At 49.9% G+C, this 24,091-nt stretch overlaps 9 protein-coding genes across 9 annotated transcripts; 4 read left to right on the plus strand and 5 right to left on the minus strand.

Moving 5' to 3' along the window:
- Positions 1-168: 168 nt before the first annotated feature.
- CI109_100462 (uncharacterized protein) lies at positions 169-2,145 on the minus strand (the record flags this gene model as incomplete). The annotated part of the gene is made up of 7 exons (XM_032002877.1): positions 169-654; positions 707-817; positions 886-1,258; positions 1,323-1,412; positions 1,479-1,613; positions 1,728-1,852; positions 1,921-2,145. The coding sequence occupies 7 exons, from the start codon at positions 2,143-2,145 to the stop codon at positions 169-171; spliced, it is 1,545 nt and encodes a 514-aa protein (XP_031862684.1).
- Positions 2,146-3,028: 883 nt separating this feature from the next.
- On the plus strand, positions 3,029-3,784 carry CI109_100463 (uncharacterized protein; the record flags this gene model as incomplete). Its single annotated transcript, XM_032002876.2, has 3 exons — positions 3,029-3,220; positions 3,293-3,417; positions 3,535-3,784. 3 exons carry the CDS (start codon positions 3,029-3,031, stop codon positions 3,782-3,784), a joined length of 567 nt encoding a protein of 188 aa, XP_031862683.2.
- A 189-nt stretch (positions 3,785-3,973) lies between these two features.
- On the minus strand, positions 3,974-5,607 carry CI109_100464 (uncharacterized protein; the record flags this gene model as incomplete). Its single annotated transcript, XM_032002875.2, has 6 exons — positions 3,974-4,107; positions 4,175-4,299; positions 4,480-4,722; positions 4,848-4,940; positions 5,120-5,323; positions 5,474-5,607. The coding sequence occupies 6 exons, from the start codon at positions 5,605-5,607 to the stop codon at positions 3,974-3,976; spliced, it is 933 nt and encodes a 310-aa protein (XP_031862682.2).
- A 327-nt stretch (positions 5,608-5,934) lies between these two features.
- On the plus strand, positions 5,935-7,088 carry CI109_100465 (phosphoadenosine phosphosulfate reductase; the record flags this gene model as incomplete). Its single annotated transcript, XM_032002874.1, has 4 exons — positions 5,935-6,104; positions 6,168-6,240; positions 6,370-6,740; positions 6,878-7,088. 4 exons carry the CDS (start codon positions 5,935-5,937, stop codon positions 7,086-7,088), a joined length of 825 nt encoding a protein of 274 aa, XP_031862681.1.
- A 99-nt stretch (positions 7,089-7,187) lies between these two features.
- Positions 7,188-8,430, minus strand: CI109_100466 (uncharacterized protein; the record flags this gene model as incomplete). The annotated part of the gene is made up of 6 exons (XM_032002873.1): positions 7,188-7,337; positions 7,404-7,500; positions 7,564-7,880; positions 7,947-8,133; positions 8,208-8,260; positions 8,320-8,430. 6 exons carry the CDS (start codon positions 8,428-8,430, stop codon positions 7,188-7,190), a joined length of 915 nt encoding a protein of 304 aa, XP_031862680.1.
- Positions 8,431-8,688: 258 nt separating this feature from the next.
- CI109_100467 (uncharacterized protein) lies at positions 8,689-9,818 on the plus strand (the record flags this gene model as incomplete). The annotated part of the gene is made up of 2 exons (XM_032002872.1): positions 8,689-9,319; positions 9,394-9,818. 2 exons carry the CDS (start codon positions 8,689-8,691, stop codon positions 9,816-9,818), a joined length of 1,056 nt encoding a protein of 351 aa, XP_031862679.1.
- A 554-nt stretch (positions 9,819-10,372) lies between these two features.
- Positions 10,373-13,283, plus strand: CI109_100468 (uncharacterized protein; the record flags this gene model as incomplete). Its single annotated transcript, XM_032002871.1, has 8 exons — positions 10,373-10,380; positions 10,454-10,670; positions 10,756-10,817; positions 10,878-12,259; positions 12,314-12,427; positions 12,481-12,549; positions 12,608-12,930; positions 13,020-13,283. 8 exons carry the CDS (start codon positions 10,373-10,375, stop codon positions 13,281-13,283), a joined length of 2,439 nt encoding a protein of 812 aa, XP_031862678.1.
- A 388-nt stretch (positions 13,284-13,671) lies between these two features.
- CI109_100469 (uncharacterized protein) lies at positions 13,672-20,751 on the minus strand (the record flags this gene model as incomplete). Its single annotated transcript, XM_032002870.2, has 19 exons — positions 13,672-13,955; positions 14,098-14,561; positions 14,624-14,755; positions 14,810-15,147; positions 15,208-15,309; positions 15,363-15,413; positions 15,467-15,594; positions 15,647-15,890; positions 15,970-16,102; positions 16,166-16,312; positions 16,381-16,579; positions 16,630-16,956; positions 17,010-17,124; positions 17,182-17,210; positions 17,261-18,393; positions 18,446-19,167; positions 19,218-19,774; positions 19,827-20,550; positions 20,710-20,751. The coding sequence occupies 19 exons, from the start codon at positions 20,749-20,751 to the stop codon at positions 13,672-13,674; spliced, it is 5,871 nt and encodes a 1,956-aa protein (XP_031862677.2).
- A 617-nt stretch (positions 20,752-21,368) lies between these two features.
- CI109_100470 (uncharacterized protein) lies at positions 21,369-22,477 on the minus strand (the record flags this gene model as incomplete). Its single annotated transcript, XM_032002869.1, has 5 exons — positions 21,369-21,466; positions 21,517-21,605; positions 21,657-21,844; positions 21,898-22,040; positions 22,096-22,477. The coding sequence occupies 5 exons, from the start codon at positions 22,475-22,477 to the stop codon at positions 21,369-21,371; spliced, it is 900 nt and encodes a 299-aa protein (XP_031862676.1).
- Positions 22,478-24,091: the final 1,614 nt, after the last annotated feature.

Consider the following 24,091-nt stretch of genomic DNA (forward strand, 5'->3'; position numbering starts at 1 on the left):
TGCAACCCTTCTGACATGACAAGGTATTCATTATCGTTTGCAAACATGCGTTGAGTAGAACCAAACCAAATGCTAAGATGCGACGGAAACATGCAAAAGCAGACACCTAACAACGTACAACAATCTTCGCCCAAAAATCCCAAAAAGCTAAACCTGCCGTTCGTCGGGTCAAAGACCGGTGATACCACGATCGTTCAAGACGGCGCACAATATCCCAACCACCGCCGCAACGCTCGACAGTGCGAAGATGACGATATCGTACCATCTCCATCCCCATATACCCGCACCCGCTGCGATGGGTATTAAGACACAAGAGATGAGGGCGAGACCACCACCCATGACGCCCATGATGGTCTCGAAAGAGGGGAAGGAGAGTGCGCCAAGGACGAAGAAGCTGACTAGGACGAGAGAGACTACAGGCCGAAGGATAGACTTAATACGTTCTCGTCGATCGTGCTTCTTCTCAGCGATAGACAAGTGGTGGTGATCGTCATGTGTCGCTTCGAGCGTGGCTAGGGATGAGGAGGACGAAGAGGCAGACAGTCGAGGTGTAGAAGCGAGAGATTCGGTGTATGATCGGACCGGTTGGTAATGCTTCGTAGGGACGAAAACAGTCGGTTGAAGTCCAAACCAAGTGTAGAAAACATCGGAGAGCTGCAATAGCGTCAGCATAGATCCCTGAAAATCAGTGTATAGGTTCACTCACCGGTCGGAGACCAAGAGGAAGCTTGGTAAGGGGGTTGAGTGCAACCATCCACACAGCGATGTGCGCGAGAGTGGGACTGAAAGCCGAGGTTTTTGCTAGATCTCTGCTAATCTGTAGTCGGACAAGCAGTCAGTATGCGTTACTCTTCGGGCAGTAGTAAATGATCACGCATGACTTACCTCATCCGAGACGTCCCTTCCGAACATTACGTAGCCGAAAACGCTGACCACGGCGTAGACCACCATACAGATCCCATAAGCCACTTCACATACTCGATCAGCCTGTTCGGGATGCTTCATATCTCTGATCAAGTTGGGTACGAGGAAATGACCGCCGAACCCAGAAATGAGGAGACCGAACGAGATACCAAGTTTGACGGGACCGTGGACTGGCCATAAGTCAGTAGGAGCGGGGTCACGGATAGAACCTGGATATGAGGGAGTAGCAATTCCAGTGAATATGAGAATGGCTACGAGAGTCCAGGTTGAGATTACTCCGATCGCAGAGGTGTAAGAGAGGAACCGAAGGGGAACAAAGTTGAGCGGGATGATTCTGGGGAGAGAGCGGAGCAAAGGTCAGTTGGGATTCATCGACGAGTGAGGCGAGAGGAACTTACACGGCTAAACCGACGACTTTCCACTGATTGCTTGTGAATATCGGCCAGACAGCTTCTACCGTGTCGGAGAAAAGCACGACAAGAGCGATACTGCGGAAGCAAGTAATTCATCAGCTCCTGTCTTTATGCACGGTAAAGAGGGACAGGACAACTCACAGCCAGATACAGCAATCTCCAACAAACAGTATTGTGATCCACTTCTCAGCCCTCGCACCTAGACCGAACCTCGCTACATCTGCGAAATTTCGCATGCGTCGATCTTTCTCGATGATCCGGATGAGGATTTTGAGCCTGCGCGGGAGAGTCAGCGGAAAGCTCAAAGGGATACGAGGTGATCGGAGCTTCTTCAAGGAGAATAGGAGTTCTGTATCTCGGATTTGTTTGTGAAGTTGGTAGTTGACTCACGTGTAGAGGGTGACTGCGCAAATTATGCAAAGGAATAGCGGACCGAGTACCCAACCTGCATGGGCGATAGCGATAGGACAAGCCAGTAAACCTGTTCCGATCAAATCACCAAGGGTGTTGAGGAGCTATAGGAGGTATCGATCGTCAACTTTGATCGTTTGGTTGCTTGCGGTGTGCAAAAGTTGACACTCACAGTCTGAGAGAACGAAGCTTTTCCTGGGACGTAAATGTCCACCTCCTCTCCCTCTGTCTCGTCCTCTTCCACATCTGCATCCGCGGGGATGACCTTGCCTCGTTGCGCAGGTTGTATACCCTCGTCATCGGATGATTTGAGGAGGTGGGTACGTTCGTTACTGGTCGGCACTTCAAATAGTGTCGAAGCGGACGCTGAGATCGTTGGAGTGGCGGAAGGGGACATGATTTAATGTGCTGAAGGAGTCAAGAGTGTCGAACAATATTGTTGGATTGGAGTTGGGCCTGTCGCTTTGTGTCTATAATTTTGTCCCAAGGTGTGCGGAAACAAGATCGAGTCGAGTTGGAGTCAAAGTAAAGAGGTTGAACTCTGATAAAGCGTCAATGAAATTAATTTTTTTGTTGCAAGGTCGGATATGACCGTGTTCCGGGTAGCGGAATTGATGTTTGCTTCTTTATGAGCTGGAATCGAAGACGACTAAATAGAGGCAGTCGATCAACTATAAGAGGCCGGTTATATCAGATATAATGAGAGAGAGAGTAAAAAGCGATGCGAACAGAGGACAACAGAGGATGGGATGGTAAGTCAATAAGTGTACGGGGGAAAATCTTTGATACCAAGCCAAAAGGAAGGAAGCGACATGCAGTGTACGTTAATTGTCAGGCACCAGAACAAGTAAGTCAAGTCATTATCACCATTCCTGACGTGATCACGATGCAATGCCATGCACGTATGCATTTCGAGAAGTGAAGATGGTGTGATGCATCCAAAAAATGGGACATGATGAGCAAGTAGTCATCCGTAAAAGCAACAACTTTCCAGCGTTTAGTAAGTGATTGCTACTGAGACGAGCTGGTTATATGACAGCGACAGCCTAGGAATCACCATTCCTCAAAGGCAGAATCACCCTCGTTGTGGTTTAGTGCCCCTTGAGATGAAACACGCTAATTGGGTTCGTTTGTCACATTACCATCGCATCGCATCGCCATGTTCCTCACCTATGCAAGTAGTCATCTCCATTACTCTCTACTGACAGTCTTTACATATCATTGACACTCACATTACATATCGCAACCGATTATCACTCACCTAAACTTACACCGCCGAGATGATGTTCTCAACTCTCTCTTTGTGGCTAAACCTTGTGATGGCCAGCGCAGCTCTGGTAAATGCCAAACCAATCGACGTCACCGTACTCGCAGGAGCACCTATCAACTCGCTCAATCTTACACTCACCCCTTCTGAGGTTGTCCAATGTACGAATCTCACCTTGTCATGGGGCTCCGGTGATGCTGGGACGGTGAGTCCTTCCTTCCTTCCGTCCCTACAATGACTTGAGCTAAATCTGCATTTCTTGGTTCGTATTGGACAGGCTCCGTATAGATTGGCTATCGGTTCAGGAGGATATTATACCAACCTTACATGGTTGTACGAATACAACAACATCGCTGGAACAGAGCTAGGATGGGTCGTCAATGCCACAGCTGGGGATTCCTTGTAAGTATACGAGGTTCATTCACTTGACAGCAGAGGCAAAAGGCAGGGTTCAGCCGAGTGTTAGAGCCAACTGTATTTGGATGCGGTATCGCTGACACACGTCTGCGTAACATCCAGGTTATTCCAACTCTGGGATTCGAGCAACACTACCACTTATACGCAGAACCATATCGTCCAAGCGGGTGAAGAATCGTGTTTAAGTGCAAGTAACTCCACCACCCCTCCTAACAATGGCTCGTCAACTACGACTTCGAATGACAGTAACATCTCTACTTTGACGAGTGAGGGTGGTGAGACAAACAAGACTATAGGTTTCGTCTCGGTCATCCTATCTGCGCTGAAGAAGGATGGAGAGGAGTCTCACTAGGCCCCGCGATTGAGCACAGGAAGGACGTTCTTCGTTGACGTATGTGGAAGATGCAATTCATGCTATGATGATAATGTGACAACTATGTTTTGACTTTTCACTTGCTGCGGTCTATACTACTTCTTCATCCTATCATTGATCGACGATGCGTCAGCTGTGGTGTTATAATCCGGTGACGGACAGCCCAGCTTACCTCTTCTTGAATCGCTCATATACCTGCTCATCCGTCGCATTCTCAAGTCTGGGCGCTTGTCCAGCCGCTGCTCGTTTCGCCTCTTGAATCGCATAAATGTCCGAAGCGACACGTTGGTTCGGTCGGAAGACTGCATAGGTAGACACGTCAGTTGTCAATGCGCAGACGAAAGCCCAAAATTTAGACGGGTCACTCACATCTCGCCGCAGCGTAATCTTCTTCCTCTGGACCTCTGGCAGCTGCTTCCGCTGCTTCCTGTTTCCGTCTCTCCATCATTTCTCTCTTTGCCTTTTCCGTCATTTCGATATTACGTAGTCGATTGCTGCGGAGTTGTCAGCACGCTTTACCCAAGGTACTTCTACTTTCGAGATCGAAGCTCCGCCTCCTCCTCGGTTGACCAGTTTGGTCCTAGCGACTGCTTCTCCACAGTCCACTGTCGAGCACCAATTTGGCACTGACGATCATCCCTCTGTAAAACCGAAGAGGCACCGAAAGTACTCACTCCATACCCAGATCAACCTCTGGAATACTCGTCAACATCCCCAAACTGTTCGTCACATTCCCTTCATCATCATCTTTGCCTGCACCGCTTGCACCTCCCTTCTTCGCACTTTCAAACTTGTATTTCTCGGCAATCTTGTACAGCTCCGCTTGGGGATCGAAGGGTTCCGCTTCTTTGCCTGATGAAGGGTCCGCAGCTGCTTCGCCTCGTCGTTTGGCGAGTTCGGTCTCGATGTATGCCATCCTGAGGGGCAAAGGTTGTATATAAGGTAATTGTAGCAGGCGAAGAAGAGATCATGATAGAAGAAGAACGGCGAAAGGACGAGGATGTCAGTGATGGTCAACTCTTGTGATGATTATATCACTTACATGTGCTTATCGACATCAAGGGCATTGGTCTGCTGCGTAAAGTTGTTCGCTCGTACTAGTCTCTTTGCCCTTTCACTGTCGTTCGCGGGATCTCTGCGAGGACAACCACATCAGCATTGCTCTCGTCTCGCTTTTCTGACCTGACCCCTTCCGTCCCAAAACCTCGTCACCAACTGAGTGAAGGCGAACGGGCCACCCTCAGCCATCATCATTCCGCTCCCTATCTGTCTCTCACGCAAAACACCCATGGGGAAAGACGATCCGATACCCACTCATCCTTTTCATCCTTCCCACCTGACAAACCACCAGCTTGTAGACCATACATGTCCGCCGCATCCTTCTCCTTCTCGTCCTCCTTCTTCTTCCCGCCTTTCGATTTCTTCTGTTCGCCTCTGTTGAGCTTTTCGAGATCGATACCTTGTTGAGATTGCGATTTACGGAGTTTACGAAGTAATACTAGTTCTTCGATCGTCCGGCTACGAGGGGAGGGGGTCAGCTTGTCGTCGAACATACGATCAATGACGGAGGAAGTAGCACTTGTATGAGTGATACATGCAGTGCAATCCAGCACAGGTTGTAGAAGACCGTCATATGCACATGTGTTGTTTGGAAAGCAGGTCACTCACGCAGTGTCATCAACCTCTTCACCTTCAGCGCCTTCACCTGACCCCGAACCCTCTCCTTCCTTCTCCACCACCACGTCAACTTCCTCTGCTCTCTTCTCCCGCACAGAAGTAGGTCTTGATCGTTTCTTGAACATCGCTCCGAGTCTCTATGTAATAAATAGCAATGCTTAATGATGTTTACACGGTGAATGAATGACGTTGTTGTGTTGGACGCAGTGAAAGAGTTGAAATTCTGGAATCTTATCGATAATGTAATCACACAATTTCAGAAATCGGGAATTCAAGCTGAGATTGATCATCCTCGTCTTCCTCTGCTCTTCTCTTCGTTGCTTACTTAGCGATATCCTTTCTAACATACATATAACAAGGAAATAGACACTCTCCCAGCCCCTCTTCTTTGCACAGACCGCGACTCACCGCCAGATACTTGAAATCATACCTCAGTGAAGACACTCCACACCATGTCCGCCGCTACCCCCACCGACACCGACTCTGACGTATTGACACCTCAATACACATCCAAACAAATCGAAAAGTTCAACGTTGAGCTGGAAAACAAATCACCTCAGGAGATTTTGACATGGGCAGTTGACAATCTCGACGGACTGTATCAGACCACAGCGTTCGGTTTGTGAGTATGACGTGCATTCTACTTGGAGGTAGCAAGGATAACGAGCTGATTATTGTACCTCAGGACCGGAACCGCTGCGTTGGATATGATCTCGAAGATCTCTTTGGATAGAGAAGAGACGCATTTGGTCCCTCTGGTGAGTGGCCGAGCCTTGTTGTGCCGATAGGACTCCCACTCGGTCATCCAGGACTTTTCAACTCCTGTATACCGTTTCTACTGTATACTGACTTAAGCCCGTTTGTTGTTGTTGCGCTCCCCTTCACAGATATTCATGGACACATTACACCACTTCTCGGAAACTGTCCAACTCGCTGAAACAGCTTCTGACACCTACCTTGCCCCGTTACACACCTACACCCCACCTGGCGTATCTACAGCAGACGAATTCGCTGCGAAATACGGTGACAAACTCTGGGAAACCGACGAGAGTACCTACGATTACCTGGTCAAAGTCGAGCCGGCCGCAAGGGCGTACAAGGAGTTGGGAGTGAAGGCTGTCATTACGGGGAGGAGGAAGTCGCAAGGCGCTGATAGGGCCGCTTTGAAAGTGCTAGAAGTGGATGAGAGGGGTTTGATAAAGGTCAATCCTTTGGGTAATTGGACTTTCAAACAGGTCAAGGAGTATGTGGATAAGGAGTGAGTGAAACCTCGTCTCTGATCCGAAGCTCTTTTGGTCAAGGGCTTCATCATCCAGACGAGCATTCAGATCCCTTGAGCGTGGCTGGCAGGGATGCGATGTCATGGTGACAGAGCTAACATCTATACGTAACCAGAGGCGTCCCATACAACCCTCTCCTCGACCAGGGATACAGATCTATAGGCGATGTCCACTCTACCGCACCTCCAGACCCCAACGCCGCCAACGACGCATCCGAGCGAAGTGGGAGATGGCAAGGCAAGTCTAAGACTGAATGCGGTTTGCACACAAACTACTTTGAGATGAAGAAGAAGTTTGAGGAGAAGACAAAGGCCCAAGAGCAGTAGTTGCGGATTTTGGCATACACCTTACTATGATGATATGCATAGTATATGATACAAACCGACATGTCTATCTGGTCTCCTCGACCCAATGTAGTATCACAGCTACTGACAAGCCTCTTCCATCGCTTTGACGGCTCCAGCTAGCTTCTCCCTCTGGACAAGGACCACTCGACCAAATTGCTCCACACCGAACGACTCGTCATTTCTCGGTTGAGCAGTCTTGAACGCATATGTGTGGACGTGCGTTGCGACCTGGATGAAATAATGGCATCAGTTGGTTCTTCTGTTTGCGTTGTCAGGTAGCCGATGCCGACTCACCTTGTCAATGAACTCTTCCTCTGGGTGATAAGGGAAACTACCAGCAGCGAGAGGGACAGGGGCCACCCCGCCCTTCTTCTTTGACTTTTTATTTTGTCTTTTGGGTCCTCCAAGTCAGCTATACAATCCTGCCATCAGGTAGGTGTATAGCCACACTCACTGGTTGACCTCGTGCATATCCAAACCCATTCCCTCTTCCTCTCCTTCCAACCTATATCCTCTTCCCCACACTAACCAATGAGTGAATCTCGGGATATCACTCTTTCCCTCCGCGGTAGGATCCAGCTCCGCCAATAACATACGATACAAGTGCGGCATGAGAGGTAGTGGGAGGTTGAGCATACGTAATGAGAATACGAGAGCGGGTGTACTGGCATGTGCTGGTGAAGGGGAAGGGTCGAGCAAGAGTCTGAGAGGTGAGATGGTGGGAAGAGTGGAGAGGATGTATTCGAGGAACGGTTTAAAAGCGGGGTTTTGCTATAAGTCAAGGATATCAGTCTCCGTAACGACAGTGCTTGGATAACCACTGTCGCAGCGACTTACTCTATTTCTGTTAATATCAACAACAGCCACCAGACCCCATGGATCACTCTCCTCCCCGTCTGTCTTGATCGAACTTCCAGCTGATAATCTTACACCCTCGGAGAGGATCAGCTCCGCAAGGGGATGAACATCGATGAGCTCGTCATCGTGCGAGAGCGTTTGTCGGAGTAATCGTTTCACAGCGATTCTGCACAAGTGCACGAACAACGTTAGGTTAGCTGGTCAGGTAATTGAGCTGAGGAGGGCAAGATAGGGACGCACTGATCAACATCCGGGTTGAGGTTGTAGAAATCAAAGTCGACGTTGATCATACTCTGTGTGCACGTGCATCATCAGCTTACAATGTCAACGACCGTGAACCCAAATAACTTACAACGTCACTACCCGAATCAGAGCCACTATCATCTTCATCTTCCCTCGGGGCGTTCTTTCGTTTCGTAGCGTTCGCTGCTGTGACAGCCTCGAGCGTAGGGTTTGCAGGCATCGCGTGTGGTATTCTTATCTATAGTTGAGTATCGATTATGACAACAAGAGTACCGGTTGTACCAAAAATCTGTTGTTCAACTTTCCAGAAGGTGGAGAAGGGATGACCGGATCACGTGGCTCATTACGTAAAACATGTTTGCCACCCGGGTGAGTCACCATCTTCCGTTCCGGTCATGTTCATCGATCGTCAAAATCACGTCGGTTTTGTTGACATCTCTTTCAAACTCAAACTAGAATCAAGTTAAGATAAACGGCCATGAAACGAGCTGCCGATAGTACGTTTACGAGTCCGAAAGCTAGTAAGAGACAAGCGAGTTTGGCGGGATTCTTCAAGCCGAGTCCCAAATCGATACCGAAGCTTGAGGGAGAGGTGAAGCCCATCGTCATTGACCATGATGACGAGTTTGAGGACATAACGTCTACGCACCTTGATAAAGGCAAGGGGAAAGAAGTGGATTCATCCGTCGATATCAAGCTGAGTGATGATGTATCGACTGGACCATATCCACCACCTGATCACCCGTCATACCATCTCCCTCCGACACCGACATACAACCATCCCATCCTTATCTCCTCAATACCAACAACGCTCCAACAAATACATTTCAACACCACCGCTAATCCCATACTGAAACCATCACTCGACTTGGACTTACTCTACTTCAAGCGATTTATCGACCCTTCCCTCTCATCCCGAGAGCTCACAAAGTATCTCTTGGAGAGCTTGCCGTGGTACAGGGTGAAATATATGGTTAGAGGGATCAACATCAACACACCGAGATTTACGACGGTGTTTGGGAAGGATAGTACAGACATACCGTGGGGAGGATACATGAAGTGTAGACCAAGGGCTATACCGGAAATACTTCTCAAGCTGATGCAGAAGGGTGAGTTGAAACAGCACTAAAAGTTTCGTATTTGAGGATGACAACTAATCTCTTTTGTCGTCCCGGATTCATAGTTGAAGAAGTGACCGGCTCAACGTTCAATTTCGCTCTGGTCAATTACTATTCCTCAGGCAACGATTCCATCTCGTATCACTCCGACTCTGAATCGTTCCTCGGTCCAAATCCAACAATTGCTTCGCTCTCCCTCGGTTGTCCAAGAGACTTCTTCCTCCGTCATAGGGAGTACAAATCACATACACCGCCTGTCCCTGTCGAGAAGTTCGTTCTGCATGATGGGGATATGGTAGTCATGAGAGGGAAGACACAACATGAATGGGAACATTCTGTCCCGAAGAGGAAAGATGCGGGAGGGAGAATCAATATCACGTTTAGAAAGGGGGTGGTGAGATATGCGAGTGAGAACTATTATACTTATAATGTTGGGAAGGGTGGGATGTATAGATGGAAGGATGGTAGGATGGTAGAGACAGAGGAGTAGCTACGAATGGACACTTTTAGAGCTATATGAATATTGTTGTATTGTCGGTCCATCGGTGGTCATTGTGCCGGGGTGGCAAGCTTGACGATTTGGGCAACGCATTCGCAGGTGGGGCGTAGTCGCGATTCTGTTCGCGTTTGACCCCAAAGAGCGACCGAGTCTGAGTACAGGCGATGCATGCAATGATAGGAGCAGGCTGGACTCCCCGGGACCATGTATGCATACACTGGTAGAGGTAGAATGGCTATTTCTTGTCCCGCCTGAGTGTAACCGGTGAACCGGTGCCCCGCCCCGGGTTCTTGGCTGATCAGGTGCGGTCCCACCCATTATGCATTATGCATCATATCACACCGTACAATCTCATCATCATCGTCACCGTCATCCACAACATCCCATCCCATCCCATTCATCCGCTCTCAGCGATACTCACAGATCGATCCAGCGGACAGCTTGACATGCTTGCTTCCCTTCAATAACCAGATAGTCCTCATCTTCCGCCAGTCTATTGGATCTTGGCGTGACCTGTTGTTCTAACTCACCGGATAATACCCAACATGGCTCGGTAAGCCGCAGTCGATTGGACTTCATTATGCATCCTGTTGGAGCCTTTGCTAACAACACGTCACTTCATCTAGCGACCCACCATCCCTACTTGCGTCTTCGGAGCTACGAGATATCTCACTCCAACCAACCGCTATCCGCTCTGCCAAGATCACCATCGTTCATCCGCAACTACGTGATCTCATCTTACCCCTCGCAAGAGGTAGAATACTCTATCCGCGTGGTCCGACCATCGAAGAACAAAGATGGTTACCGTCCAGCGATGAGGAAGATGGAGGTGTCAAGCGTGGTGTGAGTGGGAGTGGCAGTCTGATCAAGATCGCCTGTTCAAACAGCTTGTGTGAATGGTTGCTGATGTCTTTTCCTGAACCTGCAGATCACGGGAAGCACGAGACCGCTTCTCAAGTTAGATTTCGTACCAAACTGTCTTACCGCAAGGTGAGTCAGCTTGGTATTGTTGTCAACAAAGAACTGCACTGATGATGCACTCGCATCCAGTCAAACTATCTTGGCTTGTGGTGGACAACATGGAGAGCTTTACATTTGTGATCTTCCCCAACCACACACGTCCAATCCGCTCACTGCGAGATTCACATCTTCCGCTCCGAAGATCAAACCTTTTGCTATAAGCACTACACTCCCCGGTCGATCGATCAATAATTCTATCATCATCCCTCCTTCGTGGCCCGGTCAATGGACGAAACGAGCGGAAGAAGGTAGATTGGGATATGTAGGTCGAGGATCGAGGAAGTGGGAAGAGGCAGACCGGAGTACGGTTGTCCTTGGGAGGACTGAAGGAGGAGACTGGGTGACGAGACGGTCGACTGATGTCAGTGACGTTCGACTACGTGGTCGATTCGGCGACGAGATTGTCGACAGTGACGAGGATGAGGAGATGGAGGACGATGACGATATCGCCGAAACGGAGATCTACTCGGATGACGAAGAGGAAATGGATATGTACGAAACCGCCAGTCATAGTCCCGCTTCTTCGGTTGCGACCTACCCGAACACTGTACCTTTCTTGCATGCCCCGAGAATTCCTCATCTACCCAATCCAGCTCGTCGTGACGGTTCAACTTCGTCCAGGCGGGAAGGCTCTTTCAGCTCTGATCGATTGCGTCCGCCTTCTCGAGATCGCACAGCCCAACAAGTCTTCTCACTATCTCATGGTGCGAATCGACCGGCGATTCAATATGTCACTTCTCGCTCTCACCCCTCAGCTTCGCTGCGATCTGGGTCCATGAGCTCGACACGACCGTCAAGCATTTTGCCGCCTAACGCATCCCGAAGCGGGAGGAGGAAGCGAGAGAAGACCGAGATGGATGAGCCTCGAATACTTATTTCGAATAACGATTGCACCGTCAAAGTCTTCTCACTGCGACCAGCGTTACCAAACACGAGAAGTCAGGAACAGACATCGGACAGCAACAGAGCATACGATACATCTCGAGAAGTATTCCCTGCGCCATCGACTTCTGCTCTACGTCAAACGGCAAGCACCGATAGATCGAACCTATCGTCCCGACCCCTCGATCGACTTGGTCTTGGCGCTACAGCTCCGACGGTTTCGTCGACACCGCCTCACCTCAGTCGATTCGGGTGGGAACCAGCTTCGCCCACAGATACGTCGAACCCGTTCGTAGTAGCCGAGCGAGAGACGGAACTACTCGAACGTGATCTCGCAAGGGCTTCAGGAGAATTGCGAGCGGAACACGAAATGTTAAGGCGAGAAGAGTTCGAGAGGGTAGTAGGGATCCGAGTGGGCGGTGGTAGAGAAGGAGACGGAGACTTTTCCTCTGGAGAAGGGAAGGAAGCGAAGGAACAAAGACGACTATCAAGAATAGGCGGGACGAGGTTCAGGGTGGCCACAAATCATTGTGAGTGTCTGCGAAGCGCGGACGATTGTCATGACTGACACAAAGCGTAATCAGCCTCATTGTCTCCCGACTTGAAAACGATGGTATCGGTTGGCGACTCTACGGAGGTCAGCGTCTTCGAGGTGATTGATGGTGGTCGAGATTTCAGGAAGATTGCGGTGTACAATGGTAGGTCAAATTTTGGAAAAGTTGACGAATTCCATAACTCACACCCGTCACAGCCGCTACTGATGCGGGTTTCTCAACATCATGGAGTAAAGACGGGCGGAAATTCGCCGTGGCGAGTCAAGGTAAGCCGGATGAGCTACAGCGTTCCCGTCGGCCAGCTGACCGTTTTGTCGTTCGCAGACGGTCAAGTAACGGTTTGGGACCACCGATCTTCTCAGCCACTGGCGATCTTCCACACCTCTGCGGACCAGACTGAGATCAATGCGAATGCTCCTTCTTTCCTATCTGACGTCTCGGCAAGCTATCATCGTTCATCGTCCCCCACTTCAAGTTCAGGTTCATCTTCTAATTGGGATACCGTCGGACATGGGGGCATGATTGTCCTTCGAGATCCGGTGACAGGTACACCTAGGACAGGGAGCAGTACGTCTGGGAAGGAAGCGGCGCGAGTGGTGAAATTCAGTCCGGAGGGAAGTACGAGGGATCTCATGGTATTCTCAGAGGTGGGTTGTGCTTGTAGATCTTCGGCGTTAGATTATACGACTTAATGGAGGATTGCAACGCTGATCTAATTCTTCTCAAACCTCTCTAGGAGAACTCGAACATCCACATTATCGACGCTAGGACATTCAACACCCACGTCATTATTCCTGTACCTTACATTCCTAGCGGATCCGCAGATCCGGATCTCGCTCGAAGACCACGTATGGGAGTGGAAGGTGGGACGTGGGGTATAGCAGGAGTAGGGTTCGACCCAAGTGGTGATTGGTTGTATTCAGGAACGGAGAGGACGGTTGTCGAGTGGGATTTGAGGAGATTGGGCGGGGGTCAAGGTGGCACTTGGGGTCTGGCATAGTCCAGTCTTGCACAACGAACGTCATTGGAAACAAGGCGTACAATGATGATCAGCGGAAGAGAAAGGATTGAGGAGTGAGAGGGAAGAAGAGTTGTAATTTGGAAGATGGAATTCGTATCTTTGTGTGTCAGAACATCATGGTCGTGATCGTGTTTTGTATGGTCTTGTGGAAACATGTAAGGTAATGCGTGAGTAATCTATCAAGGATTCGCGCCGAACAATGATGTCGGTGCAGCATATACGGTGGACGTCACGCTTCATCGCGCTTAGCTTGCAAGGTGTGCATACAATTCCAAAGTTACAACGAAAGGGTATATATACAATGCGTGGTATAGACCTTTCCTATCTTCGATCGAATCAAGCTTCGACCCTTCTTCCTGAGCCCGATCTACCAATCCACACCCACGCCCACACCCACCTCATCATCCACTTTCAACTCCTCGACCAAAGTCGGAACATCCCCCAAATCCTCCACATCCCTCTCTGCTACTACTCTAGCATACGTAATCGGACAATCTACACTATCGCACAAGATCCTCTCGCCTACGGGGGTAGAAGAGCATGATGCGCATATCTTCTGGAACGAGAGGAGTTTGGATTGAGCGAGATGATGGCGGGATAAGAGGGCGTGAGAGGTCGTACTTGGTTCAGAACGACATGCCGAGCAGAGAGCTGTGGCAAGACATTTCGAGGTCAGGTCAGCTTTGTACTACAAACTTTGCTATCTGACCAGGGGGATATGGATAACCAGAATGAGCCTGAGGGTGGGAGGGAGGGTAAAAGGCTGTCGGCGTTGACGTCGAAGCACACTCACTGCTTGACGTCTCCACTCCACAGACTATACAATGACTTGATCTGAAATGCGAATCTATTCTCATCCCACCCTTTCCCTTCTTCCCTCCACCTCCTCTTCCTTGTTGTCGTTCCACACCACCACCACCACCACCACCACCACCACCTTCCAACACTCTCTCATACTTGCCAACTCGTTTCACCCTTGGCATACTATCGAACCAACCTTCCACATCTGCTCCTACCAAGTTGAATATTCTTGACAAGGGCGGGATCAATAGATTACGAATATAGTATTCCGCATCGATACCTAATGATCGGTTCGAGAGCATCTCTTCAGGCATTCGAGCGCGATCTATCAGACGTCGACCATCCGCATTGGATATCAAGTAAGGGACTCGTTCGGCATATTGAGGTTCGTCACGCGGATCTTTCAGAATACGTCGATAGGCTACCGCAGCGCCAGGAGGAGGCACACCTTTTTCGCTGCGATTGGACAATATAAGCATCTCTCTGTGCAGAACTTTCATGTCGTCCGAATCACTCACGAATACGTGCCCAGTCGAACCTCTTTTGCGACGACAAAGTCCTGGATGGAAACCCGCCCTTGGAGGATCTTGGTCCATTCCTGTCTGCAAAACTCCTTGACCTGGGACAGATCCTGAGTACGGAACAACAGCCTGTACCATTGTCAGTCTTGATTCTGTCCTGTCATCGTACTCTACGCAACTCACTTTAGACAAACCTCCTCGATCTTCTGCTGCGCCGGAAAGCCATCCCTCCTGATCGTCTCAATACCCTTCGCATCAAATACCGGTTCCTTGTCATCGGGATGTTCATACTTGAACCCCACATATCGTTTCTTCGCCATGAGCACCGAACCCATGTACACCTTTTCGAATTTCAATTTGACAGGCTTCGGATTAAGAGCCGTCACAGAGTCGGCGATATCGTTACCGATCTTGAAAGCTTGTTCCTTCGAGCGACCAGGCAGCGCGACGAAGAGAGAATCGGTATCGCCGTAGACGACTTGAGCTGCCCAATCAGCTCGTGAATGGATCAGTTCTTGTGCCTAAAGACAAAAGAACTAGGTAAGCAAAGTCATACCAGACTCCTGGAATCAGAAACGCACCTTCTCCAGCGTCTCTCGACCGGTTTGCACGATCGAGTCGGCAACTTCGATACATGGCATTCGACCAGAATATGTCGCACTGGTGTATCCATATGTGACATTCTGTTGTCGAGCGTTAGGGGCAAATGCAAAGTATCATCAACAAACACACTCACCGCCATGAGCTTGAGACCAAGTTGCCGCGCATTGAGTAGTGCAGTCAATGACTACAAAATCGGAGTCAGCCTGGCACCCCATATATCACCGAGTGTGGACATACCTTATCACTCCGCGCACCCTTCATAGCATGCTTAACCATGACTCTGGTGTCTAAGATCTCTCCCAACATCTTGGCGAGCAAGCTCTTCCTCACGGCAGGCTTCACAAACACCATCCCGTTAGGCGTAACTGTCTCATGTCAATCACGGACCACTTGTACAGGTTTTGTCGCTGCACTCACCCGTCAGGTAGTCCTTCAATAGCTCGAGAAGACCATCTGCCACTTTGAGCTCGGTGAATCCAAACTTGTGCGTGCCTTTAAACTTCTCCACCCTCCCAAGGCAGGTAGAATAGCAGATATTGTACGCTATCATCACGGATGGGTAGAGCGATTGGAAGTCCAGCACGATGATCGGGTGATTATAGTATTTGGACTCTGGCTCGGCGATCAAAGGTACTGCAAATGGAGCGTTTTGTAACCCGACCTGCAAGGAGAGCGATATGACTGTCAGTTGCGGTTCGAACATTTACTGGTTGGGCGATCTGACATGGGAGTGAACTCACTTGCTGCTTTGATGGCGATACCAGTACGAAGCTCTCCGGCTTCGCGATCCGGAACATGAACGATTCAACCTTGAACTGCGAGCCACGAAACATCACCGAGGCAAAATCGACACCGAAGACACGGGCGAACTCGCTATCACCCCATATCGCAAAGGATCAGCTGCGAAGACACAATTCTGGGTCGCCGATGACTTACGCATTCTTGGTGATAATCTCGGCCTGGTCAACGATCTCTATATCGATCACGACCCGCTGAAAGAAGTATTTCAAGACACGCTGTGCGTGTCCTGATACTTTGCTCTTCCACAACGCCGTCAAGTTGGCCGGAGAGTAATGTGGGATCCTGCAAAGTTTTCCCGATCAGCTGACAACTCCCTTGATAGTTGTACAGCAGCATGTTATGAGACTCACCGCTGATGTAGGATGTGAAACACAACATTCTCGAACGTGTATTGTGTGAGATTAACTTCCGATCTGCAGATCCGCCAGATATTCAATATGTGTCTCCCAGCAACTTTGAATGTCGAAGTGTGATGTGCGGAATAACCATCATTCTTGGGTCCAGTCTTGGCTGATACCACCCTCGAAAGCTGGTCCATAAGGTCGATCGCTACTCAACTCATTAGCGTCACGAACATGAGACACGCGTAGGATACTCACAATACTCTTCATTCGCTCTTGCAGCCAAATACCCCCAAGACGAGTTATGCAATTCCCAGCCTGCCAAAACATCTGGATCCCAACCTTTCACCGTATCGATCACCCAATTGATCAAGTCCAACTCGCCATCGACGACATGGCAAGGGATCCCATCCAATCTCATTCGATCAGGATTCGCTTGTGGACTATCGAGGACTACATATCCTGCGTGATAGCCAGGATGAACGGTGGTATCGGGGACAGTATCGTCCTCGTTCTGATAGCAGTAGAAGATCGCTGTGATCGCATCCTTCTCCGGGTCAGGAAGGAGCTGATGACGAGATGTGGCTGAGAATGACTAATCAGTTACTACTCTCACTATAAGTTTGGTTTCGACACACCAAACACCTCCAGCGCGAGGACCGACATGTTCTGATGCTCTCGCTCGGCATTTCTCGATTTGGCATTCTGGGAATACTTGAAGCCGTATTTACTCTTCTGAGTCGGTTTGGCCAGCTAGACAGAGGTCGTCAACGTTGGCTTCTATTATAGCGATTGAGATTTTGTACTCACTTGTGAAGTGGCCAACGATTGCTTCACAGCTGATCATCCCACGTCAGAACATCACCCGCCAAATGAACGACATACTCACCTTCCCCTCTCGCCTTTGCATCTTCCAGCTCACACCACTGTATCACATCTCTCCTTCCCGGCGGGGGCAAGGCATATTCCCAGCCAATCTTCCACTTGACCATATGCTTCTTGTTGGTCTTCAACCACCTCTTTCCCACATTCGGTCCGTTGCCCACCGAACTTTCGAAATCGTCAAGATCGTTCACCCCATTACCTTTGAGCGTGAACATCCGCCCTGCGAACATCTTGGCTCGTGGTGGGACGTCGACAGGATTGGAGTAGTACGGCGGCTGATAGGTTGCGGAGGGTACACCGTGCGCTTCCATTGTGTCCACGATGTCGGAAACAGGAGGAGGAGGAACGTGATACTGCCATGCATTGAGGGCGAGGATCGGACCGGTAGAGTCGGACCCCACGGTCGGAGCTGAGTGCTGAGAGACGACGGTTCCGGCACTGGAGATCGGCGTGTGCTGACTGGGCAGGAGGCGCGACTGGCTAGCTGATCCGGGTGGGGTCGCTAGTCTCACACGCTTTCGAACACGAGCTGTGGATTCTACGCCATCCGCAACTCGCATCGCAGAGCTGAGCAACGTCGCACCAGGTGTCACTTCATCGTCGTCATTACGAAAGGTGGGACTCAAAGCACGTTTCGTACGAGTCACTGGAGTAACGTATTTCTCGTCCGATTCTGCTGTCGATTTGGTGCTTTTGGTCGAAGGCGTCTTCTGCGCTGGACGAAAGAACAGCTCTGCCGCTTGTTCATCTGGCATCTTGGCTTCGATCTCTTTCAGTTCCTCTTTTGCGTCCTCTAAATCTTCCTGAGTTACACCCAGTTTACGAGTGATATCCTCTTGTATCGTGCTTATTTCGTCGTCGTCAAAAGAGGGAGAGGGAGAGGACGAGATATCTCCCACTGTACGGCGCAGTGGGGGAAGGACAATAGCGTTGGGCGATTCGTAATCGATGCCATTTCGTTTTGACGGCGTGTTGAAGGGCGAATCACCGCGATTTCTAGCGAAAAGATTACGCATAAGAGTGCTTGGAGTTGGCTTCTCGCTGACAGGAGTTTTGGGTTTGGACGGTGTGACGGGACGATCACCATATGGATTACCATAAGACGATAATGACACGGAAGATCGGTCCATGATGGTGCTGCACAGGCGCATGAGACTCTATCTTCCTTGTTAGACTTCTGTCAACTCACCTGAGATCGCCCAGACCTGCCTGCTCCATCATCCGTTGAGCTCTCTTCTGTCTTCGTGACTCCAGGGTACCTCCACTCGTACTAGCCAACGTACTTGGTGTGACAGATGTCGATTGACCTCTATACTTTCTCGGCGTATTCGGTGCGCTGCCTACGCCTAGACCCGCAGCGATAGTCTGACGAAACAGCTCGTCAAGCTCTTCATCATCGTAGATATCGCTCGAATCGTCCTTTGGCGGCATCTGGGTAGCTCGAATCTTTTCACCCTGTTCGGCATGATGTCTCGCCTGTTCCGCATGACGTCGAGCCTCCACATCCTCATCTTCCTCGTCATCGTATCGATCTGGAGGAGAGGGACCTTCAGAAAAGTCCCGCTGTACCATGCGGGAATTGACGTCGACATCGATAGGGAGATGCTGTGACGCTTGAGTCATCGCAAAGGCTTCGAACGGATTTTCATCCTCGTCAGTCTCGCTCTCGTAACCCTCGGACGCGGCACCATTTGCAGCTACCTCGACGTTGTTCTCGCTCTTCATCTCATTCGACAGATGGACAGCGGGAGACGACGGTTGCACGAGCCCTTGAAACGAAGATATAGGTGCTACCGTGGGCGATGAAGGAGGGGCAGAGTTTCGAGACCGCCTTGACTTTTGGGTAGATCGAGGCGGTCGTGGAGGTCTTGGCCAATGTGCCGTCACCGCTTCGAAAGAGGTCATGATCCACTAAACAGTGACGAGTCAGCCTTGCTCGAATCGACATCTGACCGACTCACCCTATCATACTTTCTCTTTTCACCGTCTTGGCCTATCGCCGCATCCGTTGTGAACTTCTCAAATGTCAATTTCCCCCTTTTAGCCCTTTCCTCCTCCATCCTCTCTTCCAACATCCCCCAAAGCTCTTCTGAGATCTTCCAATTCCCACCCCTATTCTCCTTTTTCTCCTTCCCCTCGACCTTGTAGCCTAACTCTTCCATACTTCGACCTCCCATACCTCCACTGCCTGGCATCATCGCGTCGGATCCTAGTGACATGCCTTTGAGAGTACGTCGGCGGCGTTCGTCTTCCCATAGTTCGGCCATAGCAGGTACCAGCTTCTCATTTGGGTCGAGGGGACGATGCAGTAGCTCGATGAAGTCGTTGTGCAGATTACGAGGTTTTAATCGCTGTCGATTCAGGATATGATGAGGTAGAACATCGATCTCCAAGGGAGTGAAAGTGTCTTTGGGTGGGGAAAGGGCCAAGGGGTAGATCATTGATTCCGGGACGGTCAGACTGTTGAAGATACCAGGTCGCTCGGGGGATGATGGTGGAGAATCGTAAGGATCTCCCTCTACGAGTAATGTATCAGCACAGTTCCAAACTGGTCCACAACCTTGACTAACCTGGTAGGGGTTCTCTGAACTTTCCACCCGCGAGATCCAACCAACCACATCCGTACAGATCATAATCGCACATGAACTGCAGCACATGATTCATATGCGCCTCATGAGGTTGCCACTCCCTTCCCAACACTGCTGGTTTTCTCAGCTGTTCCAGGGCGACATACATCCTCTGCGGGTTGACCAAACTGACCTTGAGGAAATATTGAAATCCCATATGATATCCGTAGAAGGGTACGCCTTTCACCAACATCACAGAGACGACGTGTAAATGACGAGGATCGACACCTCCTCCGTATTTCGTAGCGTTGGAAGCTGAAGTGGGGTTCTGTCTCATTGCTAAACAGATCGCATGGTTGAGCGAGACCGCAAATCTTTGACATAGCTTCACCACTCGTTCAGGTCGAAGTGGATCGATCGAATCCATAGGATACGGAACGTAAAAGTATGGATAGCAAAGATGGATATTCGCGCAGATCTTTTGAAGGGAAGATGTCGTCCCGAAGATACGAAGGACAGGCAACTGATGCGGTAGGTTGCCAGGTGGAATGGCAGTTGCGAATCGACTAGGTACGTATAGCTCGCGCAGCGTAGGGATAGGAGGAGACATCGTAGAGGTAATATGGGTGATCCGGAGTTTGAGACGGGAGTCGGAACCCCCCTGTGAAGGGGAGGAAGATGGATCCGGATCACCCGTCTCGGACATGGCGAAAGGTAATGATCGCAGCTAGGCGTGGTGGTTCTAGAATAGAACTGTCATCGCAGCATCCGGTAACAAGGTCTCGGAAGCATAGTAAGAGGACAATATGGACGTAGCAACAGGGGTGGCAGATGTACGAAGAGATGGACAAGGCAATGTTTGGTTTGATCACCTCTCGTCATTTACGGGACATTTAGACAGATAGTTGGGTGGCAAAGTGGAGGTCATCACGAATGATTACTATTTCAACTCTGCTTGCTTCCACCTCTATTGGGACAGGATAGCCAATTCATCTTTTATGAGTCTTGAACGAAGCCAGTTGTACATAATATAAACCGAAACCCCTAGGATTGCTTGACAGCGTGAGATTAAAACATGAACGATGGGAACGACAAGGACGTCGCGAAATGCAAATGATTGGATTGGGCTGGAGTGATTGTCAAAGGGGGAAAATACAAATTATAGGGGTTCGCAGATAGGACACGACTATATATGTATGTGAAGATGATCGCCTCCCAATGTCCGATATCCAGACGATATGACGGAACTGAAGCTGGTATATGTATTGTTGGCGCACGAAGGAGATGGTGGAAACAGTTTGTCGCAAATGTGAAAGCGGGGATCAACAGGAGACGCGACATATAGGGAAGAGCGGAGGGGCCGTGGTCGACTATTCGCTCGAACCGTAGACGCATAGCCGTCGTTGGAGGTGGGAACGCGAGCAGGGGAAAGCGAGTAAGAGTGGAAGACACGATTGGTGAGAGGTGATCTGAGCGGCGGTAGTTAGATGAATGGGTTGGAGAGCGAAGAAGTCGGTATCGGCAAACGATGATATGACAGGGGCATTACTTGGCACCCCAGCTCCACCAACTAGCCTTCTTCTTCTCCGGAGCGGGGTTGTACTCCTTCTGCATCTCGACGAGAAGAGCATCGAACGCCCGGACTGTTAACCAATATCAGCGTTGTCCTTAAAGATAAGGAAATTTTACTTACCGACGTTCTTGTTGTCCTTGGCGCTGGACTCGATAAAGCCGGCACTCAACTTCTTCGCCAATGCCTCACCTTCGGCAGTGGTCACCGCCCTGCATATCATTATTAGCATTACGACTTTCACCAGAGCAATGCCGACTCACCTTTCCCCGTCGAGATCGACCTTCTGCCCAACAACGACACAAGGAACCTTCTCAAGACCGGCATAATCCAAGATTTTGTCGTGGATGATTGGGATCATCTCGAAAGACTGCCGAGATGTGATAGAGTATACAAGCATGTATCCATGGACACCGAGTCCGTACTTGCCAGGGAAGAGAGAGTACTCCTCCTGCAGTACTACGTCAGCCAACCATCCACGCAGCGCAATAGGTTCAAACTCACAAGACCCGCGCTGTCGATGATCTCGCACTCGTACTGGATTCCGTTGTGGGTGACAGTCTTGTGCAAGGTGTCCTCGATGGTAGGGTAGTAGGACGCGTTGTAGGTTGGGGGAGAGACGTATTGTTGTGTGAGAGAGGTTTTGCCTAGAAGAGTATGCGTCAGTTCCTCAGACGCTGAGCATTGTAGTGGACCACTCACCAACACTCGGTGATCCCATGATCACCACCTTTCTCTTCATCGATGATGGATCGGCCATGTCGGTGGAATTTGGCTTCTTGTTGTGTAAGACGGCTGGGTTGTCGTTGAATAATGTTTCCTCGTCTAAAAGCGAGGATAGTGTCTCGGAAGCTGTTCGATGACGGTGGAATGGGGGTGGTTGAGGAGGTGACCGAGCAGCGACACGCGCGTTCCAAGGTTCGTCGTATGATGACGACACGGAAGGAAAATAAGAAGATTGAGTAGGGGTAGTAGGTGTATCGGGAGACCGTGAACGGGATTTATGAGCGCGATAGGTGGAAGTGTGAGGGACGAGAGAAGGCAAGTTGATGGATCGTGTAGAATCGCGAGAAGGAGGTGACATAGCAAAGAAAAGAGTTAGCGGTCTGTGCTGGTATGTTTGGTTCCAGACAGGTGGTTCCCGTGAACAACAAGGCTCAAGCGCGATCGGCGACGCGAACAGAGCGTATCACAATAAAAAGGGGTCAACCCGAATATATGGGAGCAATGCGGGGGGCGGCGATGGCGATGGTAAAGTTCAACGACACAACAACTAAATCACTAGGCGAGGAACAAGGGAAGTGATAAGGCAGGGAAGGGAACAATGGGGGTCAATACGAAAGGAGGTCTAGTAACAGAGTGGCAAGGTGAAGTGTTTATATGCACACTTTGCAGGCGATGGCATCTCCCACAACACGAGTGTTTGCCATGTCCGACCTGTGTGTCAAGCCAAGATCGAAGCACAAGCAACGACTGTTGATCGTTCAAAGCCACTTCTGCCAAGTGCCGACTGACCGAGGCAGATGAAACTTCCTTCATCACAGATCAAGGGCTTTGATACGTCACAAAGGGGGGAAGGGAAAGCGCATTGACCGATCAACAAGGGGCAAAAGGGGAGCGTGTCAGGAAGATGAGATTGTCGTCATCATCTCCAAGGCGCATCGCACGAACAAATTCCTGCATGTGAGAAACGGAACAAGTAGGATGGGCAGGGTATATCGATGCTTCTGATGTCAATGCCGACCACGTTGGCCGACCAGAGATGACCACCGAATACCCCGGAAGGTCCGGTACATACGGCTCGCGGAGAAAAACGAGGGAGGGTGTGAAGAACAGATCACAAATTGAAACCCCCAAGCAAGACAATAGGACCAAGACGGCGAAGAAGCAAGGACAACAGCGACACGGATGGGAGAAACGTAAACGAAAGGTGTCCGTCCTGTGTCACACGACACGCTTTGAAAGGGAGCGAGAAGGCAACACTAAACAACTGAAGCAAGAACACAAACCAACGGGTGACAACAACACTCAACGCGGATGACGAACGTGGACTCACAAAGACAAGTGAGCTATATATTCGAATCGTTGAGCTCTTTCGTCCTTTGAAGGAAATCAAGAGCGGCAAGTGGATAGAATTATGACGTCTAGATGGATTTCCGTTCGATGTGCGGTGCGTAGTAGTGGTGTGGTCCTTTCAGAGTCGCTGAGCGTCTACGAAAGGGAACGGCAGTGTAGAGTGTTTGTATATGTGTGTGTGTGTGTGTGTGACGAGTAGATAGTTGCAAAGAAGGAAGGTGATAGATTGGGTGGACGTGTGGTGCAAGTGTAGTGCGGTGTATGTAACCTGTAACCTGTGATACCAGATTGATTGATTGATTGTAGTAGTCACTAGTCACTCGCTTGGGCGCCAATAGAAAGTCTAAAGGGAATGAAATTGATGCTGTGGTACGTAATTCCCTAGAACGGTAAACGTCACTCACTACCACACAACAGAATAGAATGATTCCGGCGGGGTTTGCATACTCGTACTGTACTCTCGTACAAGGGCTGTTCGGATTTAGGTTGGATAGGCTGGGAATGGGATTGGGAATGGGAATGGAGGCGTAGAAATGTGGGAACGAAAATGCACAGATAAGCTATGCCAAGCAAGTATCATATCATGCATGTACTGTCACACAATCTACATATAATGTACACT

This window comes from Kwoniella shandongensis, chromosome 1 (genome assembly GCF_008629635.2).
Source record: "Kwoniella shandongensis chromosome 1, complete sequence".
Classification (NCBI taxonomy): domain Eukaryota; kingdom Fungi; phylum Basidiomycota; class Tremellomycetes; order Tremellales; family Cryptococcaceae; genus Kwoniella; species Kwoniella shandongensis.